The sequence below is a fragment of the Theropithecus gelada genome, chromosome 8, assembly GCF_003255815.1.
Source record: "Theropithecus gelada isolate Dixy chromosome 8, Tgel_1.0, whole genome shotgun sequence".
Classification (NCBI taxonomy): Eukaryota; Metazoa; Chordata; class Mammalia; order Primates; family Cercopithecidae; genus Theropithecus; species Theropithecus gelada.
In genome coordinates, this window is record NC_037676.1 from 26,454,976 (window position 1) to 26,476,794 (window position 21,819).

General features: G+C 40.4%; 1 protein-coding gene across 7 annotated transcripts in view; it reads right to left on the reverse strand.

Moving 5' to 3' along the window:
* Window positions 1–2,235: 2,235 nt before the first annotated feature.
* The window catches only part of CCDC25 (coiled-coil domain containing 25), a 41,706-nt gene continuing 22,122 nt past the window's right edge, over window positions 2,236–21,819 (reverse strand). For 3 of the 7 annotated variants that reach the window (XM_025393965.1, XM_025393962.1, XM_025393961.1), the window contains 4 exons: window positions 17,912–18,015; window positions 17,495–17,697; window positions 9,596–9,641; window positions 4,661–5,437 (listed from right to left, as the gene is read on the reverse strand). In XM_025393965.1, the coding sequence (XP_025249750.1) occupies window positions 5,408–5,437; window positions 9,596–9,641; window positions 17,495–17,697; window positions 17,912–18,015 (383 nt within the window). In that variant the 3' untranslated portion in view covers window positions 4,661–5,407. Of the gene's footprint in view, window positions 5,438–9,595; window positions 9,642–17,494; window positions 17,698–17,911; window positions 18,016–21,819 lie in introns of all 7 variants that reach the window. The other 4 variants (XM_025393964.1, XM_025393960.1, XM_025393966.1 and 1 more) reach the window with 3 other exon arrangements.

Genomic DNA, 21,819 nt, shown 5'->3' on the forward strand with positions numbered 1-21,819 from the left:
ACTGCACTCCTCCACCTCAGCTGCTGATGTACTGTTTCCACAGAAGTAAGGGAGACAAAAATTCCAAGTAATTGATGTTATTATTCTGTTTTTTTGTTTGTTTGTTTTGTTTTTTTAAACTATACCCCATTTCAGCAGTAATTGTTCTATTAACTGAGGTTTTACTATGTTGCAAAGCCCCAATGGCTGGTTTTAAACATAGCAGGTAATTCTCTACCTTGGCAGAAAAGGACCCTGTGCCTCCTGCCCCCTTCTTGTTGAAAACACAAAACATTTTCTAAGAATAGGCACCAGTAAAGGTTTTTTGGGGGCTGGGCACAATGGCTCACGCCTGTAATCCCAGCACTTTGGGAGGTCGAGGCGGGTGGATCACCTGAGGTCAGGAGTTCGAGACCAGCCTGGCCAACATGGCAAAACCCTGTCTCCACTAAAAATAAAAAAAATTAGCCAGGTGTGATGGTGTGCACTTGTAGTCCCAGCTACTCGGGAGGCTGAGGCAGAAGAATCGCCTGGCGGGCAGAGATTGCAGTGAGCCAAGATCACACCATTGCACTCCAGCCTGGGCGACAGAGCAAGACTCTGTATATAAAAAAAAAAAAAAAAAAAAAAAAAGGCTGTTTGGTAACCAGATTTAAGCTTTGTCTATTTCAGACCTTCCAACTGATTCCAAAGACTCTCCTAAAAGCAATTCCAGTTTTGAAATGTTATGTAAGTCTCACGGATGCAGAGTACATAAAATACAAACTTCAGAGTTTGGAAGGGCTATTACATGAAAATCAGGGCTTCACAGTGGAAGACGATTTTGGCAAGGCTAGGCTGGTTCCAGGGCACTGCACGGTGCCCCAAATATTTTCTCTTTTTCAGTCTGTGGTTTTAATCTGTTGACCCTGCACTGTGTCTTCACCAAGGGTCAAAAAGCTTCAAGTCTGACAGATCAGCCTTCACCACCTGAAAGATCCCAGTTCTCTTCTGAAATCATAAGCAAATGTTAGCCTTGTCTATGGAAAGCAAACTGCTGATGCAGAAACCAAAACACCAGCAGGAGCCCAGGCAGCTAAGGCCTCATCCAGGCAGGATGTGAAATGTCAGGCCATTTGTCTAATATTTTCACTGCAGTGGTTACTTGATGTTGGAACAAAGCAAAACACTGACTTTGGAGAATTCCTTGGTTTTTTTTTTTTTCAGCTTTAAATATTGGCATCCACTCACCAGGCTTGAGAACTAGAAAAGCTACATGGATTTCTAGAGTGAGCAACAATTTCCTCTGGCTGCCATTTCTTGCCAGGTTGGTGCCACTCAGCACACGCCAAGGGCAGAGACCAGCTTCTTGTTTCATCTGGCTATGGTGTAGACCTATAGTCACACCACTAAGGTAGAAAGCTCACAGCCCCTTCAATAACTGACACAATAATGAAATCAGAAAGATAAAACTAAACAATCCATTTAAGACAGAAAAAGAGGTATGTATAATCTAACAATAGACCCCAGTTAAAAGATGGCATTAGGTAGGTATTTGTATTGTCACTGCACTGCTAAGTCACCTAGTATATACACACATCTCTAAATTTTTCTGTATAAAAATTCTGGTTTCAAACTACATTCCTTATATAGACTAATTTACTTAAACATTTAAACCCCAGAACGCTAGCAGCTAAGGAAGTTAAAATCAATGGATGCCCTGACTAGAAATGTAAACCAAATGTGCTCTAGTAAACATTTAAGGATTCAAATATGCTTTTACAGCTGGGAGAAAAACTTATATGTTTGTGTGGCTCCTCTGAGCCTAAAACCTCCCTGCAAGCATTCTCACAATAGCGTAAGCTCCATCAAAAAAAGAGGTGAAAATCTATCAACAGAACACAATCCACAGCCCTACAGTCATCCATGAAACCATCCAGGAAGTCTTCACATTTACAGGCTCGCCTTGGCCAAAATTTCAGGCAGACCCCCCGGAATTTGGGGAGAGCAGAGGGTCAAGCTGTAAACTCCAAGTGCTAGTGTTCAAACACCGAGGTCTTTCAGCTCTTTCAATCCGCTTCCTGGAATTCTTGGGCGACCTTCCCTTTACTATGATTTGCTCCTCTCCTCCTGCTGTGACTGTGTGAAGGGCATCATCACATGGGGAGCAAGTACCTCTGTCTCCCCACTTGCCTGAAATAAGCAGGCACATCCCATCCGTGAGACTGGAACTCGCAGGAGAAAATGAGAAGTGAAATCTTTCACACACACACACAGTTCTACTCAAACTATAAGCTTTTATTATTGTATTTTACAGATCATTCATTCAGGACATGCTGCGTCTGGGGTTGGTATCGTCTCCCTTTTAAACGACAGAATGTGCATAAAAGTCTCTTGCCCACGCTGAACTCACACGTGCCTGGCAGGAAGGAGCTCTCACGAAGTGCCAGCTGGATGTGAGCTTGCCCGGGCAGCAGCAGTGCCGTCCTTGTTTCTGAGCTGCCACCTATTCACTGGAGTTAGGTGGGTCAAAGCTGAAATTTAGCTTGGAATTTAAGTTTCTAATTGTATACTTTTGGTTGTAGTCTGATTAGGTTTTAGTCTGCTTTAAAATCAAAAGGTCATCCAGTCACTCTAATATGATCATTTTGAATATGGAAATTTGTTATTCACATGCTGTACCTCAAATCAAAGAAAAAGCAGGCCTCAGTATCACGTGTCAGGAAAAATTAGAAAATTGTTCCTTTTCCATTTTGCCACTCTGCTCCGTTTTCCTCATAAACAGTTCCAGCTTGGAAAACAAGAACTTCCCCCTCTCAGACAGATGCAATAGTGAGAGGAAGGGCTTTGGTCTTAAACTAGAAGCTGCAGCTGAAACTCTCCCGGTCTAATCCTGCCGGCTGTGTGCATGGCTCACACCATCTTTTCTGAGTGGGGAAAACCGCTGGCACTGAACAGCTGAAAGACTCGCTGCAATCTATGCTTCAAGAACAAGTGAAAGACAATACAACAAAACACATAGACACTGAAGAGATTCAACTAATGTCCATCGCCTATTCTGCTAATGTCAGTGCTTTTCGATAAACTTCTCAACATCTGTGTTGGTAAACTTCTTAAGATTTGTTGTAGCCCAACCACGGTGACAAAGCTCCCCTGCCCATAAAGCCTAGACAAAAGTGGATAAGAAATATGAAGTCCAAAGCTATAGAAGACAGCAGTTAGGGAAGTAAACTAAACATGCCCCTCGCCTGCATGCTGATCAGAGTGGTGAAACTGAAGACAGTGTTGGCAAAGTGACTCAGACCCACAGCACAGATTTGATCAAGGGCACAGCTCATAAAAATAGCAACAATTTCGAATTCCCCTATCCAACGTTTAGGAAACAATCCAATAGCAAGAAATGAGAGCGGTTCAATGCCAACAGTTTGACCTGTGGGCGATCAACCTATAAGTCCTCAAAAGAAAACGTCCTCGCTTTCCCTGGGACCAGCAGAGATGGGGAAAAAAATAAAACACAGAGGCTGGGGAGTGGGGGCGTAGGAATCAACACAGATGAGGTTGGACAGTTACGAATTCAACAAGAGAATTCAGCAGAGAGACCTGGACATTTTAAACCAGTGTAAGCTGAGAGTTAGGAAATGTTTACAATTTGAGCCCCAGGACTTCTCATACTATAGTAAAAATATAGGTATTCTTCAAAGGCGCTACCTACACGTGTTGCAGTGTGAGGTACAGAGGAATTCTGGAGAAGCCGGACTCCTTGGAAGTATGGAAGGAGCACAGCTATGAATTCACAGTCAATCAAGAGTGTATCTGAGAAAGGACATCCCTTTGACCCAGTGAGCAGCTGGAAGAAAGAGGCATTTAGCAGAGGAGGAGAAAAATGATAGCCCCCTACAGAATCTGTCAGACTAAGCCTATGATGAATGAGGTTTTTTACAGTAAGATCACCCTCAAAATCAGCTTGTGGAATGGGGGCTACCCTTTTTATAGCAAATTCTAAGAATACATCTATCAATGTCCTTCCAGATTAAAAAAATGATACTTTATTATAACTTTTAAAATTGCAGAACGTCAGACTGAATATCATTAGACACATAAACAAAACCACTCATCTCTAAAGTCATCTTCTATCACCTCTCAAAATTTGGCCAGTGAGTTATGCCTCCGTGAATTTTCCAGTTCAACCCCATTCACCAATGTGAAATAAATGGAAACACTAGCCTTTTGGTTTTGCCCACAGTTCCAAAGTGCTATTACAGGTGGAATATCTGCTGCAGAAGGTCATTCTTGCTGCTGTGGGTGTGAGTAAAATATCCATCTCTTCGCCTCTGGTCCGGCAGGCTTTGTTCTCTTTCTCCTTGTTTTGTCTCCTTCTACAGGGGTTGCCTTACATACTGCAATCAAAAGACATCTTCTGCTCAGAATCACAACAGATAGCGAGTGGTTCACGTGAGAAGTAATGTTACATACTAAGTTACTGAATCTACAATGAGAAATTAACTCTGGGGTTACAACTCAAATATGACTTCAAGGTAAAGAAAATAATTACTTGGCTGGCTAGTGAAACGCTTAGTTCCTTCTAAAATCATAATTGCAATATGGACTTCTGTTTCACGCTGCATCCCAAGGCACAAATCAGGTAACCTACATCTCCCAAATGATCAACAGAGCACTCCATCCTATCTTACCCTCAATGCTGAGAAATTACTCCTGGGCCCAGAAGTTGTCGCATAGGTGGCTTGGGTTACTTGGTGCTCAGGCAACAACTGCCACAGGCCCCACCTTGATGAACACCACCAATTTCTTTAAATATGATGATACTAAGATGGCGGCCCCTGCTCAGAGGAAGCAAGGATATAAAAGCTGGGACAGACTGTTGAGGGTCACTACACTACAGACTCAGATGACACGATGGAACGTGAATACTGAAGCTTACAATCTTCTGAAAAATCTCTTTTTCAAAACCCATACGCCCTTTTTTCTAATCGGGAAATCAGGGACAGGGAAACATTCGCATAATTACCCACCAACATGTTCTTCTTAACAGAAGTGAAGATTATTTTAAGAATATGAAAAGTGTTTCAAGACATCTGTTTTCAGGGACAGACCAGAGCAACAGAAGTACTTTTCAGAGTTGGTTCATTTTAAAGTCTATCTCAAGAACAAGCCTGCTTGACACCAACCTGCTTTCACAAGGTACCAAGACATGTTCTGGCAAAAACATTTTCACGTTAGGTTATATGCTGTCAAGTTCAACTATTTTATACATATCTGATCCTTTTCTGTCAGCAAAAAAGGTACTATTTTTTTAAAACTCGAAAATCAATAATTTCTGGGTAGGATGAAGGTAGAATTTTGGTTGTATTTTATACTTCAGAACACAGATGAAACCAAAAGGTCTGCAATTGTCTCTACATTCACATCTTTCAAAGGTCCTTTTCTCCTTTTACATGAATTCATCTGAATCATTGCCATCCTGTAGGAAACAAAAAAATGAGACCATAAAAGCCTTGACAATAATTCAATATTTAAAATTTACAATTATCTTAATTAGCGAGCTGCCTTCTCATCTCAGTTGCTGAGTTCACAAGGTAAAATAATTAAATTCACTCATCACTTCTCCAACTTAAGTTGTCAGTTTCCTGAGATAGCTGAATTAACAGCTATATTCCATGAGGTGTCATTACATGGCCTGATTACACAGCAATAAGTGACCACTGATTTCTAAATAATGAAGTAAGTCCCACCTGACCTAGTACAGTGCAAAACAAATGTGACTGTAAGAAAACATGACAGGTCCTTCAACAAATGTACCAAGCAAACACCACCTCAATATCCTCATGCCAGCAATTCTGCCAATATGCAAACTATTTCTGGCCTAAGTTCCAGTAATCTGAGCCTCAACATTGTCACAGATTTGGGACTTCACAACATGGCTCTGATTTCTTCTTCTTTTTTAATAGGAAAGGCCATTAGGAAGTCAAACATAGGCTAGTTTACCAAGTTAGCTGGTTTGTGACATTTTTTAATTTAAAAAACCTGCATAACGGTATACAGCACAAAGGGACTGATTCCATTGCGTAGCTTATGAGCAAGTCCTGAAGGCCACACACAAAGGTAGAGCCCTGACTCCTTTTTGGACAACATTCACTAAGAGTGTGCATTCTGATTTGCTTGCCAATGTCACAACCTGAACACTCCACTTGTTTTATCTTCTTTCTCTTTCCCATTGCTTGACACCAGCATTGTTAGAGAAAGGGATCAGACTAAGGCTTATCTAAATGGCCCTTATTAAAGATGGTAGAGAAATACGATACGGGTAGAAAACATTAGTTCCTATGAAGTCTGGTTTTAGCTCCAGCTTCACTTAGTGGTTTTCTCTGTGCTTCTCTTCCATTAGCATAATGAACAGAAGCCACGGTAAAAATGTCTTCGATAATTGTACAAAGAGCAGACTAATGACTCTGTTATATCCAGGCGCCAAGAGTATGATTGCCCTAGAGTCTTAATCTGAAATAAAAGCAGTAGCAATGTTTGAAAGAGTCATTTAGTATCTTCAAATGCCAGCTTAGATCCCAAACACTGAAGATGAACAACTCAGTAAGACAGTCTGGGTTGTTATCAACGAGAGTTTAAGCCATTCCCTGTAAAGGCTGTGGGTTAGATGTGCAGAATTCCCACTTGTCTGGGGCTATGTTTTGGAATTACAGTAATTACTCTTCTTGATGAACCTGTATAAGCTAAATTAAAACTTAAGTCCTCTATTACATAAACACTTGCCCTTAACTGAAAAATCAACTGATCACGTTCTAAATTGGATCATAAAACATCTGTATTGCTTACACTTCTACACTGCTGGTGGGAATGTAAACTAGTACAGCCACTATGGAAAACAGCGTAGAGATTCCTTAAAGAACTAAAGTAGAACTACCATTTGATCCAGCAATCCCACTACTGGGTATCTACCCAGAGGAAAAGAAGTCATTATTCAAAAAAGATACTTGCACACACGTTTACAGTGGCACAATTCACAATTGCAAAATTGTGGAACCAACCCAAATGCCCATCAATGAATGAGTGGATAAAGAAACTGTGGTATATATGTACAAAGGAATACTATGCAGCCATAAAAAGGAATATATTAACAGCATCTGCAGTGACCTGGATGAGACTGGAGACTATTATTGTAAGTGAAGTAACTCAGGAATGGAAAACCAAACATTGTGTGTTCTCACCGATATGTGGGAGCTAAGCTATGAGGATGCAAAGGCATAAGAATGATACAATGGACTTCGGGGAAGAGTGGGAGGGGGTAAGGGATAAAAGACTACAAATATGGTACAGTGTATACTGCTCGGGTGATGGATGCACTAAAATCTCACAAATCACCACTAAAGAACTTACTCATGTAGCCAAATACCACCTGTACTCCAATAACTTATGAAAAACAAAACAAAACAAAACACAAACATCTGTATCCCTTAACAGAAGATGGTTACAAGGAGAATTAGTCTATTCTTTTAAAGTATGGAGAAAAACTATAAAAACATTTTCACTGAAAGAGAGAATAAAAACACCCAGTGCAAAACTTCCTTGGAATCTTGAACCTGATTCATACTTGGAGCTCAGGAGCAGGGGTTGCAAGCAACAGAGGGAGAGTAAGGGTAGAAAGGTTAGCAATCTTTTGGGCTACAAATTCAATTTCCTAGTCTTGGGACTTTTAACATCCATCACTGATCAGATGGTGTTTGTATATGTACGTATGTAGGTGGGTAGGTAGGTATGTATATGTGTGTGTGTATTTGTTTATTTCTCAACTCTAGAATGATATACAAACTTTAAAAATCCATAATGAGAATGAAATGACTAGGGTCATGAAATAATACGGGGGCTAGATTTCTGGTGGAAAGTAGCCTCTAAAATACAGAAAAGTTCAAAAAGCAAAATAAGCCCAACAATGACATCTGAGCTGTGGTATGTTCAAGACTACTGTTTAGCGATAAACTGTTCCAATAGTTTCAAGAAATCTGAAATTAGCTTCCAGAAAGGATTAAACACATCTCATCTTTTCATAATGATACTCTGGAAAAATAGCAACCAAAGACTATATGAACAAGGGATAAAAATATGACTGTTTACAGAGTAGGTCAAGGAAGACTTTCACATCGATGTGTCTTTGCTTCAATTCTGAAGCAGCCCTGTGGAATAATATGTCTCCAGTTTACTGATGATCAATACTCCCTCAGAGAGTTTAAATGACCCAACCACTGTGACAAAGCTCCCTTGTCCAAGAGATTTTTAATCCCTCACGATTAGCAAATGACAGTTAAGTCTCTAAACTTCAAATTCAAAGCTCTATTTAATTTAATAATGCTATTCTGGAATTTTTCAGGAATAAATTATAAAGAAACGTCTCCGATTCATAAAGGAGCCTCATAAATTTAGTTCTTCATAGATATGGGATTAAGAATGTTGTTCTTACAAATTTTTAGAAGCATATGTAGATATAAACAAGATGTAAAATCCTATTACTTCTAATTCACACATTAAATCTGGAGTTTGACTAGATGACTTATAAGGGATCTTAAATTCTGTTACAGTTGGCCCTTGATTTCTTTATCTGTGAATGCAACCAACCTCAGCTCAAAAATATTTAGAGGAAAAACACAATTTAAAAAATACAATTAAAATAATATAAATTTAAAAAATACAGTATAAGAACTATTTACATAGCATTTACACTATTTAGGTATTATAAGTAATCTAGAGATAAAGTATATGGAAGGATGTGCATAGGTTATATGCAAATACTACTCCATTTTACACAAGCGACTCAAGCATCCTAGGATTTTGGTAGCTTCAGGAAGTCCTGGAACCAATCCCCCACAAATACTGAGGGATGACTAAATTTTTTAACTATACTATAAAACATGCAAAATCCCAAATATATCCACCCAGTTTCCATTTTCTGCAGACTGCTCAATAGCAGCTAAATTGTGCTATCTCTAGGTACTTCAAGACAAATTTTGGGAAAGACAGCCTCAAGGACAATAATTCTCTGACACAGTTCCAATCAAATAATTAGATGTGATGTTAAGAAGATCCTTTCAGTACTGTGTCATAGGTCATCATCCGTTTTTATCCCAGGTCCTAAGGAACATGAAAACAACCAATTTTGTCACTTAGGCTTCACTTAGTCACATAAGATCTTAGGGTAAGTACTTTTATTTTAATTGAAGGTGATAATTTTGTTCTCACTCAATTATAATATGGACTCTACAGTCACAGTGATATAGAACACTAATAAATGAAGGCACTTTTGCATGCCTGCAACCAGAAAAGAGGGGAAATTGAATAAAGTCCTGTAAATATAAAATGAATAGACCTGTATTCCACAGTAGACAAGCTCTGACAATCTCCTTCCCCGAGATGAGCTACTTAACAACACACATGAGGAAGTCCACAGGGAAGGAGGCGCAATGCCTAACAGACTCCAGCCTGAGTGGTGTCCTGGTTGCCAAATCACAGTCACCTATTTGCAACATGTAAGGCAATAATGGCCAGTAACACAATTATTAAAAACCCTTAGTGAATTATTTCAAGGCAAACATTCATGCAAACCACCTGAACATACCTGATTTGAAGACATATTTTCAACTTTCATTAGTGATGAATAGCTCCTAGAAGGAAAAAAGAAAACACACACACATACATTTAAAATATGGTGATCCAGTCAACAAATATTTGATGAACATTTCCTGTGTATCCAGCACTGCTCAGGGGCTTTAGAAGAACCGCAAGAGCTATTAGATATAATCTCTGAGCTCAAGGAGATTGTAACGTTCAAAGGATACCTATTTATAAAAAATAAAAAAGATGTGCACAGCACTTAATAGTTTACAAAGTGCTTTCTCCCACTTGTTTCATGTCACCACCTCCACAATAACTTGGCGAGACAGGTGGCATTATTCCTACTTTTTAGATGGGGAAATTCACCTATGGCCAAGATCTGATATGATTCACTGCTTAGGTATATAGCTCAGACTGTAAATGCTACAGGAATTCAAAGGAGGAAACACATCAGTGTGGGCAGGAGCTGTCAGGGCACCCTTCACAGACAAGGGAGAACCCAAATCAAGCCAATCAAGTGGGCAGGATGAGTGAGGGGGCATTTCAGATCCAGAGAGTGGGATGAGCAAAGAGACAGAGATGGTATCTATATGACTTGCTGAAGATCCAGCTAACTCGGGCAGGTTCTCAAAGTAAAGTAGTGGGAAATCAGGCTGGATGTGGGGTCCAATTATGTTGTCTTGATTGCACGACTGAACACAATGTGTTCAGCAAGAATCCATAATACACAACTGTGTAAAGCCATAATGAGGTTCGATGGGTATTTATTAAATATCCATGATGCATAAGACCCTGTGCTAAGCCTGGGTGGAGGATCGGATGAGAAGAAAACAGAAAATGATGACTAACACAAAGCCTGGACCCACAGAACTTACTAGGAGGGGAAATAAGACTTATTCATCAATAACTACAGTGAAAAGTACTATTAAAGAATACACGGCTGGGGGCAGTGGCTCACGCCTGTAATCCAGGCACTTTGGGAGGCTGACACGGAAAGATCACGAAGTCAGGAGTTTGAAAGCAGCCTGACCAACATGGTGAAACCCCATCTCTACTAAAAATACAAAAATCAGCCAAGTGTGGTGGCGTGCGCCTGTAATCCCAGCTACTCAGGAGGCTGAGGCAGGAGAATCACTTGAACCCGGAAGGCAGAGGTTGCAGTGAGCTGAGATCGCACCACTGCACTCCAGAATGAGTAATAGAGCAAGACTCCATCTCAAAAACAACAACAACAACAACAACAACAACAAATACACAAAGAGACAAAGGAAAGTGAGACTACATAATACCAATGTTTTGAAAAGAATAGTCTGTAGCAAACAAGAGTAGAGAGAGGAGAGAAGTGGTCAAGGCAAGAAGGTCCATTCAAAATAACAGTATTTACCATTTACTAGGTGTCCTTTATTTGGTAAGAACTGTAGAAAGCGCTTTCTACATAAATTACTGCTAACCTCTACAACCACCTAATAGGTCAAGGAGTATTTTAAGCCCACTGTACAAAATAAGAAAGCAGAGTCAGGGTGGTTAAGTACATTGTCCAAGGTCTTAGAGATAAGAAGATATGCCAGCTTTTGAACCCAGGTCTGACTCCTAAGCTCACACTCTTACCAGGCCACAGCTTACTGCAATACCCCAATTTGAGGGCATGAATCCCTGGAGTCAACAGCTGTAATGGTAAGATGGAATACAGAGAAGAAACAACAATGACATCAAGGTTTGTTGCTTGGGTGATTTGAAAAAATTAAGAGAAATGGGAAAATGTTGCAAAGAAGAGGTGCCTGGTTTGAGACACGCTGCATCTGAAGTCACAGTGAGACACCCAAGTAAATATGAACTGTAGAAACTGAAAACTGAAGACCAGTGGGAAGGAGAAATGTCACAGTCAAAGATAATGAGTTGGGAGACACCCGGAGGGAGAGACCAGGAAGACTTTCCCTCTGGAGAGACCTGCAAGCTTGTAAGAGTAAGTGGTGTCCCCAAGGAATTAAAAACAAAAAGAACAACAACAACAACAAAACACCAGACAAGATCAACGGGTTGCATGAGCGGGAGGAGAAAGACATGTTGATGAAACGAAAGTGGTGAGAGCAGAGAATGTCAATCCTGACTGCATCTGAAAATCACTCGTGAAGATTTAAATGGATCCATATGCCCAGTTGTGGGGATCTACCCAGGCTGAAGAATCACTGGGTCAGAATTGCCATCTATGCGATAATGAGGCACAAATTCACTTTTCTTGGGCCAGGAGCAGTGGCTCACGCCTGTAATCCCAGCACTTTGGGAGGCTGAGGCATGCAGATCACTTAAGGTCAGGAGTTCAAGGCCAGCCTGGCCAACATGGTGAAACCCTGTCTTTACTAAAAATATAAAAATTAGCTGGGCGTGGTGGTGCATGCCTGTAATCTCAGCTCTCCGGGAAACTGGAGCAGGAGAATCACTTGAACCCAGGAGGTGGAGGTTGCAGTGAGCCGAGATGGTGCCACTGCACTCCAGCCTAGGTCACAGAGTGAGACTCAGTCTCAAAAACAAAACAAAACAAAACAAACAAAAAAAACAAACAAAAACAAATTTACCTTTTTTTTTAGTTTCCTCTGAGCTCCATTTCCATTAGTCCAACTACCTCCCTGACATCTTTTTGGAGATCTCAAGGGTATTTTCAGATTCCTATGTCCCTATCCAACTCATGGTCTTCCCCCTACCAAACCAGTTTAGTTCTTTTCCAGTGTTCCCCAGCTCAAAGAATGGCATCACTATCCATTTCATTTCCAACTGGAAACCTAGGAGTTCCATTCTTAGCCCCCTTTTCCCTGCCCTTCACCTCAATCCAAACTATCATCAAATCCTAATGTTTTACCTAGAAAATTATCTCTCATTGATCCACTTCTCTCCACCCCAAGTCACCACCATATTCTAAGCTACCATCATCTGTGATGTGGAATGCTCTTAACCTAGTCACACCCACTCCGGTTCCCTTTACCATCAGGTCAGCAAAGTGACCTTCTCAAAACACAAGCTTCATTGTATTAACCCTTGCTTAAAACCTTTTGATGGCTTCACAGTGCTCTTAGGATGAAGACAAACACGGCCAGCAAGGCCTGCGTAGACTGGCCCCTTGATCCAAGTGCCCTCTCATCCCTGCTGCTTTAGACATTTGGGACTTTAGTCCTGCATTTTGCCTTGCTGCTCCCATACAAGGTCTTTGCATAGATAGTTCCCTCTGCTTTAGAGCACTCCTTCCAACTCTTTAGCTATCAGAGTTTTGATCTTAACTTCAAGACCACCATATCAGGGGACAAGTGTGGTGGCTCATGCCTTTAATCCCAGCATTTTGGGAGGCTGAGGCAGGAGGATCACTTGAGCTCAGGAGTTTTGAGATCTGCCTGGGCAATATAGCAAGACCCCATCTCTACAAAAAATAAGGATATTAGCTGGGCATGGTGGTGTGAGCCTGTAGTCCCAGCTACCAAGGAGGCTGAGGTGGGAGGATCACTTGAGCTCAGGAGTTTGAGATCAGCCTGGGCAACATAGCAAGACCCCACCTCTACAAAAAATAAGGATATTAGCTGGGCATGGTGGTGTGAGCCTGTAGTCTCAGCTACTAAGGAGGCTGAGGTAGGAGGATCACTTGAGCCCAGGAATTGGAGGCTGTAGTGAGCTACGATGGCACCCTGGCATTTCAGCCTGGGATACGTTTGGCATGTGTTTAACAGAAAGAGACATACCAATTGTTTCTAGTTTTCTGAATCGATGGAGATTATTAAAAAATACAAGTGATTAGCAACCGCTTAGAAAGTGGGACTAATTAAACTTTTGAAGCAAAAATTGTATTCAATGAGACTGAGAATTATTTCCCCTCAGTTAAATACGAATATTTTATATGTTGAGGATGCTATGGGAGAAAGCCCGGAAGATATAAAAACTGTGTTTTGCTTTTTAAGTTTTGTTTAAATACAATTTCTGAAACTCATAAAATCATACGAATGCCCTAAATTTTAGTAGCATGCAGTTTAACGTGAATTATGCCATATATAAGTTACTTGGTTTTTATTGAATAAAAATTACTTTAAAATTGAAACATAAAAGGAATCACCATACCAGGGAAGCTAATCTTAGTACATTCATGATGTACGACTAGTCACTCACTGCATAGACAAAGCACTCTGTCACCTGTAAGGGGACGCAAGGATGCACGAATGTTTCCCTGAAGGAGCTCACAGGTAACACGAGGAGGCACAGCACACAGTGTTATTTACAGTAGAAGGCAGTGGCAATGTGTATAAGATAAACAAAAAGAGGTACAAAGAAGTCGGTTCTTCATGAGACTGTCACCCATTTAATTAGTTAATGGTTTCACCATTTCCTCTCCTACATGTTACTTCATTCATCCTGTAAGTCTACCTTTTCCCAATATTCCACAAAACCTATAAAGGCTCTTTATCACTTACAACATGAAATTCTGGACCAAAGGAAACCTTTAAGTCACTCTACAATATACCGAATTTTTCATTCTTTCACTTGCCTACGTGTGACCTTGACTCTGGCCTTGCCGGTTTGTTCATTCCTTGCCTCAAAGGAAGCATGATACAGACTATCGGCTTCAGGATTAGACTTGAGTTTGGATTCCTGCTTTGTCAGTTACGGGCTAAAATCTTTCCACATTATCCTCCATGCTGAAGTAAGCTTTGCCTGAAAATCAAGTTCATGTCAATGTTCAAACTGATGATACATTTTCTGACTTACCATTTCACCTGGGTCTTGTACTTCTCTCAATCCAATTACCTGAGCTGTGGGTTCCAATTCTGATCTCCCAGTCTCTATCACAACTTTTTATTTTTATTTTTTGAGACAGAATCTAGCTCTGTCACCCAGGATGGAATGCAGTAAGCTCACTGCAGCTTCAGCCAACAAGTCTCAAGCAATCCTCCCACCTCAGCCTCCAGAGTAGCTGTGACTATAGGCTTGTACCACCACGCCTGGCTAATTATTTTATTTTTTGTAGAGACAGAGTCTAATTTTGTTGCCCAGGCTGATCTCAAACTCCCAGACTCAAGCAATCCTTCTGCGTCAGCCTCCCAAAGTGCTGGGATTATAGGCATAAAACACTTTGCCCGGCCCCATCTCAACTTTTAAATATCCCTCTCTCAGGTAGCCATAGTCCTTACTCTTTGTTTTGACTGCCTCAACCTCTCATCTGTTACTCACCCATGCTCTATTTATGATGCTTCCCTGACTATTGCTTATTTCTTCTGGTTTCGACATCTACATGGGTTGACTTAATTTTGATGTAATAAATGTTTGGTTCAATAACACAAAAAGCCAAATAAAAGAATGCAAAATTAAAAGATGGTAATAGACATAGATTTCTATATCTTGGGTGGAAGATTCAAAGACAGAAATTAAAACGATGCTAGCACTGCAAAATGTAAAAACAGATTACAAAACAAGTCAGGAGCTTAGAGCCTATTGCCGGAATTTCACAGAAGCTGCAGAACACAGCAAACAGTAGCTCCGGATGTGCCAAACAAACCCTTGCAATGTCACCGCGTCCCATTCCCGGCACTGCAGCCCTGTGCCACGTTCTTCTATCTTCTGCAGCATGTGACAGAAAGTTGTCTGTGTGGCATATGGTTAATGGAAATAAACATAGCGATTGTTTTTGGTTTTCTGAGCTCCATGGAGATTATTACAAAATACAAATGACTAGTGACAACTTAGAAAGTGGGACTGATTAAACTTTTGAAGCAAAAATCTTATATTCAGTAAGACTGAGTTTTCCCTTCAGTTAATAGGAGTATTTTATATGTTGATGACACTATGGAAAAAAGCCCAGAAGATCTGAAACTGTGTTTTGGTGGACAAATTTTGTTTAAATGCTTGTAATTTTTGAAACTCATAAAATCACATAAATGTCCTAAATTTTAGTAGCATGCAGTTTAATTTGAATTATGACATCTATAAATTACTTGATTGATTTAAATTGAATAAAAATTACTTTAAAATTGAATAAATTGAACAGAGGGCAGAAGAGTATAGTAATTAATGTGTATAAGTTTGAGAATCAGACTGAGACTAAGTAGCCACATGAGCTTGTAGCAAGTTTCTTGATTGCTTCTCAGGCTCAGTTTCCTCTTCTATAAGATGCAGATAAAAATCTGCTATGGCTATTGTTGGCATTAAATGAGAGAATGCAGTAAACCACTTCGCAGTGCAGTGTCTGGCAGAAGGAAAACGTTCAGAAGGGTTAGCTATTCTTCCTTATTCAATGTTATAAGTAAATTAGGTGATCTTATGTTCCTAATATGATGTTCCATCATGTTTCTAAACAAAATTATGTTCGATTCATACAAAGGGCACTAAAAGGCATGTTTTCAATTTCCCCCCACTCCAAACTCAAAACAAAAAAGAATTAACTTCTCTAAATCCTGCATCACTCAGAATTCCACACATTTTACCTCACTGATGGCGTTAATACTGTTTCTTTCACTTCAAACACAAAGCAGATTCACAATTCTAGGCCATATCAAATATTTAAACATATATGTTAGTTGGCCTCATATTAGCAGATTGTAATTCAGGGTAACGTTTCTGAAGTTCTCCATATGAACACTGTATTTTAAATGAAGCTACTAAGCCTGTTTTAGCAGAACCCCAACCAGAAACACGTGCATGTGAATAATAAATAACAGTATGTGTTCATTATACCTACATTCTGACCCAACAATCTTTCTAAGAATCCACGGCATTCCAACGAAACTGGGTTAGGATGTGCCTACGCAACATGGTTCTGATTCCACACCATTTCCAAAGGCAATATATGTTATCAGTAACCCTTTTTTCTTTTTGGTATATGTATTGCAAATAACAAATCATGGAAAAATCTAGGAGTTCTGTGATGAGAATTTGCAGGATTAATTTCCTTTAATTAGAACAACTAGGGGCCCTTCGGGTACAGCACTGTATGGCAGAACATCCACATTCTAGTCTCTAGAACCTATAAATATGTTATCTTCTATGGCAAAGTAGACTTTGCCGATGTCATTAGTTAAGGACCTTAAAATGGAGAGATCATCCTGAATTATCTGGATTAACCCAATCTAATCACACTGTTCCTTAAAAGCAGAGAAGGCAGTGGTCAGACAGGGGACTGTGACTATGGAAAGCTTTGGAGAAGGAGCCACAAGCCAAGAAATGTGGGTGCCTCTCAAAGTTGAAAGGAAAGATTCTCCCCTAGTGCCTCCAGACACTTTGATTTTAGCCCAGTGAGAATACTACTGGACTTCCAATCTTCAGACAATAAATCTGTGTTGTTTTAAGCTACTACATTTGTGGCAATTGGTTTCAACGGCAATAGAAGACTAACAATCATTATTGTCATGGCTTCATTAGAATTCATGTCTTCATTAGAATTTCAGGAGCCAAATTGTATTTGGAATATTTAGCTGTTTAAAAAGGTAGTGCTTTGAAACAGGCCTTACCACATTACTTTAAACTTTCAAAACGTAGAAAAAGAGTTTTAAAAACAGCTTTGAGAGTTACTAGCATTGGTTTTTAGAGCCAACACAACTTTATTTAAATAGCACAGCTAGTCAATAGTAAACCCCTCCCACGGCACCTTTTCCTTTCCAGAAGAACTTTACAAACCAAACCAAACTAGGGATAACCTATGAAGGTTTCTCTATGAATAAAATTAGTTATTTTATTTCATCCACTTTCATATCCTGCCGCCATAAACAAGCAATTCTTTTAACCAACACATTAATATAAATGAAAAACTGATTCAAGGTTCTGAGCTTGTTACATGTCCCTCCTTCTACCAATATATCGTTTTTAATGGCTAATACATGATTAAAATCATCAGGGAATAATCTTTGAGGCCAGTCTCAATACCACAGCTCCGACATACCTAAGTTCATCCATTTCCCTCTTCTTCTTCATTTCTTCTTTTTCTCTCCTTTTCATTTCCTGAATTTGGGCTTTTTTCTCATTCCTCTCTTCACGATCTCTGCATTCTTTCTCTGCTGCTAGGTCTGGGAACCGCTCCACTTTGGTCTTTTCTAATCGGTTCAGGATCTCATTTACTTTCTTCTCCACTGTCACAATTTTTACCTTTAAGGGAGATAGGAGAAAAGATATTGCATCTTTTTGTTTTTTTCTCCCAGAAGAGGGGTGAGGCTTTCCAGGGGTTTAGCAACCCAGTTTAATTCCCTTTAGAAAACACACATCATGCTCAGCCCTCAACAACAATGGTGTCAGACAGAAAAGATAGGATACTCCATTCAGTATCAGGGCTCCGCCTCCTTCAGTGGCACAAAACACTTACATCCTTCTGCCTGTGAAAGCCTATCTGCCCCACATCCATGTCAGCTGTTTTCTTCAGGTTAGACCACGGCGTATATACCACATTAACGTTGTTCATCTTGCAGCCTGCCAAGAGAGACTGTCTTCAACATGCAGGCAGGATGAGACTGAGCAATGTGTTCCCTTACCCACTGGCAAACTGCCATAAGCCGACAAGGGAAACGGCTTAGAATGAACAGGCCACCCATTGTTTTAAACCACCAATACTTTTTCAAAACCACCCACAAAAGGCAAATGGTAAAGCTGACAAAATTCAGACGGAAGTATTACTATGGCAAGTAGGGGTCCATGGATTAGCTTCAGGGACTTCTGAGGACTCTCTAACATTGGATGCAAAATGTATCATTGTGGTTTTTTTTGAGAGAAAAGGACTGAATACGTTTCCTCAGATTCTCAAAGGACTCCTTGACTCTGAAGGTTAAGCAGCAATGGAAAGCCATGGCCTGGGACTCGCAAGCCCTGGACTCTAGCCGGGACTACCACGAGCTAGCTAGCCGAGCCCCTCTGGAGAAGTCCCCCGGCCCTCTGAATCGCATATGAAATGTGAGGAAATTGGACTAGTTGAATAGATTTTTTGCTTATATTTTCTTTCAGCAGTGGAACCCTTTTACTAAAGAAAATACAGAAGTCATCAGAGCAGAGGCGCTCTGGATGGAAGGAGTGCCAGGTGCCCTGTTCACTCCTCCTCCTACCCCTTGCACCACCTCCTCCACCACTCACGCCCTCTACCCCCAATACCCTCCCTGGCAGCTCTGGAAATCGCAGTTTAATCACTGGTCTGATGCCCTCTCTGGTCCTTTCAAATTAGATGGCAAGAGATTTCAATGCTTATTAAATCCCCATGTACACTGTAAAAAGCTGGAAGACGACTTTACCCAAGTGTTCAAGGTTAACACCACCAAAAATGGCACAAAATGACATCATGTGCTGCCTGACTATAATGTGCAAAACTTCACTTATGTAATATTCCTGCCCCAAAGTGCATGATGGGATTCTAATCCACAGGAAGCGTCAGACAAACCCCAACTGTGGGTTAGTAATCCCATTACTACAACTGGTCTGCACTCTTCGAAAAACAAAGCAGCATTTCTGGATTAAAGGAGACTAAATACAGCACAAGTAAATACAGCACATGGCCCTGGATCCAAAAAAAAGAAAAAGCTATAAAGAAACAGTAGTGGGACAAGTGGCAAAACTTAAATATGGACTGTATATCAGAACACAGTATTCTATCCATGTTAAACTTCCTGAATTTTACCACTGTAATGCAGTTATTTAAGACAATGTCCGTGTTCTCCAGAGAAACATGTTCAAGGGTCATGATATCTACAATTTCCCTTCAGATGGTTCAGCTAAAAAGGTTAATGAGTATGCTATATATAAAGCAAATAAATATGGAAAAATTTAAAAATTGATGAATCTAAGTGAATGGTATATGGTAGCTGTACTATTCTTGCAACTTTTCTGTATATCTGAAAGTTTTTTCAAAATAAAGTTTCTTTAGAAAATCTCCATGTGCAAGGCACTGTGGGGGATACAAACATGATTAGACAATGACTCCTGCTCTCCACAACTCTAACGGAGCAGGGCAAGCACATAAATAACTTGGATTAAAAGGAGAACTGATCAAATGCTGTTGGAAAGGTAGAGGAAAGTGCTGAGACAGCACAGAGAAAGTGGGGCCACTCACAGCTGAAGAAGGAAAAGCCTCCATCGAGGAGGCTCACAGAGCTCAGGGGTTACGCCAGAAGACTTGAGCCAAATGGGGTGACATCAAATCCAGTCTCTACTGCACTTTAGACCTCTAAGACCTTGAAGAAGTTCCTTAATTCTCTTTAAGATCAGTGTCCTCCTCTATAAAATGAAAATAATATCTAACTCAACAGGGTGGATAATTTGTGAAGTACTTAGCACACGGCCAGGCATGTAATTAACGTTCCATCAATGTTAGCAATTACTACCACCACTATACCTACTATGTGGACCTTGAACCTTAGCTTGCATCTGGACTCTGATGACTGACAAGGACAAACCTGAAGGCAGAGGGAACAATACAAGCCGGGTGCAAGGTCAGAAAACAGCAAATATTGGCTTTGGCTGTAGGGTGAAATACGTGAAGGAAAAGAAGTCCGCAGTCAAATCGGAGATGCTTAAATACCAACTTCAGAAGTCCGGACTGAACAGTTTAGGCCGAGGGGAGTCAAGAAAGTTTCTAAACTTTTAAAAGTTTAATCTGGAAAGATTCATTGGGTGAACAAAGAACAGGCTGACCTAAGATTCTAGACCTATGACCCAGAACAGGCTGATTCTACAGTGATGAACGAGTTTACCCCCAATGTCCTTGGTTCTGATCACTGCAGATGGTCAACCAGGGGAAAATTTTGTCCCTACAAAGTGCCACAAGCGGAGTGTCCTCTAGAAATCTCAGAGCAAAGACCGTTTTCTCCACTCCTTAGCACAGTATCTTCTACTGACTCACAAGAGCAAGACCCTTGGGCTTAGCTCCTTATTTGCTAGCTGAGCTATCGTTGCAGAAGGCTAAAGAGAAGAGAAAGAGTAATTCAAGGTCATGACTCTTTGCTCCTCTTTGTTTTCTCTAGAACTAGTAAACTAAGAAGAGATTAAGAAGAAAGCAGCTGGGCCAAGAATAAGGCCTCCAAAGCTCTTTTGACAAAGGCATGTCTGCTAGCCAGGGGCATGGGAAGGCATAAGGACATGTGAAGGAAGTTGGAACACAGAAGAAAAGAATATAATGACTGTTTCAATTCTTATTATTTCAGTAACTGAAGATCTTTGCTGAAGATCTTAGAAAATTCTGTTCTACTCATAAAATGGAATGTCCCAAAATGTATTACAATTTGTTGACTTACAGAGTTGAAAATCAGTGGCTCTGTAAAGCAAGAGTTCTACCTTCTCTGGCTAGGTGCTGACTCATCATTCAGGCCGCCTAAGTGAAGGTGTGGGAAGCACAGTCTGAGTGACGGGGAAAGGGGAATGCTGCGCTGCTCTTGTCCTGTAATTGCCAACCCCTGGTACCTGTTATCAGCTGTGGGTTTGCCCCATGTTTATCTTCTACCCAAACCATGATTGCTTTCCAACCCTCTGGAGCATCCTTCCACTCCATCTCAAGCCACAATAACCTCTACCTGATCTAGACCTATGTTCTACACCCTAAAATCGGATCTACTGGCTCATCCTTAGCAGAGCACCACCTCCTAGTTTCCCTTCTTAAACCCCACCTCTAACCTAATAATCATCCTTCTTAACCCTTCATGACGATTAGATGAAATCTTGCATGGCATAAATAAATACTAGGTAATCACCAAGCACAGTATGCCAGGCCCCACCTAAAACACTTAGACTAATTGTTCTCAACCCACACTGCACAGGAGAATCACACAGAGGACTTTTAAAAGCAGTGATACTTGGGAATCACCCCACACCAACTAAATAAGATTCTCTTCAGTGGGGAGGGGAAGTAACAAGATCAACTGACTTGACAACTTCACAATTTAAGAGGGAAAAAGTATGTAAGAGGAGGAGAGAAAGAAAAAGTAGAAAAGCACGATTTGGGGACTTTTCTAGAATCTAATGACAAATAATAGAAATAAAGGTATCAAACAACATTAAAAATAAAGCCACAAAACACATTGTTCTTGCTTAGCTATCAACATCACCAAATTTCCCAAAGTCTTTTTATAATAACACTAAGTAGAGACAGATCTAGACAACCTTCTATTCAAGGTAAGGAAACAGTAAAAAGAGCTGAGACTCAGATAGGACCATCAAAATGACAGGGGTGGGGAGATCAGTTTTCAGTTATTTGACAGGTAGCAAAATTGCCATCCATCTTAAAGAACAAAACACGGC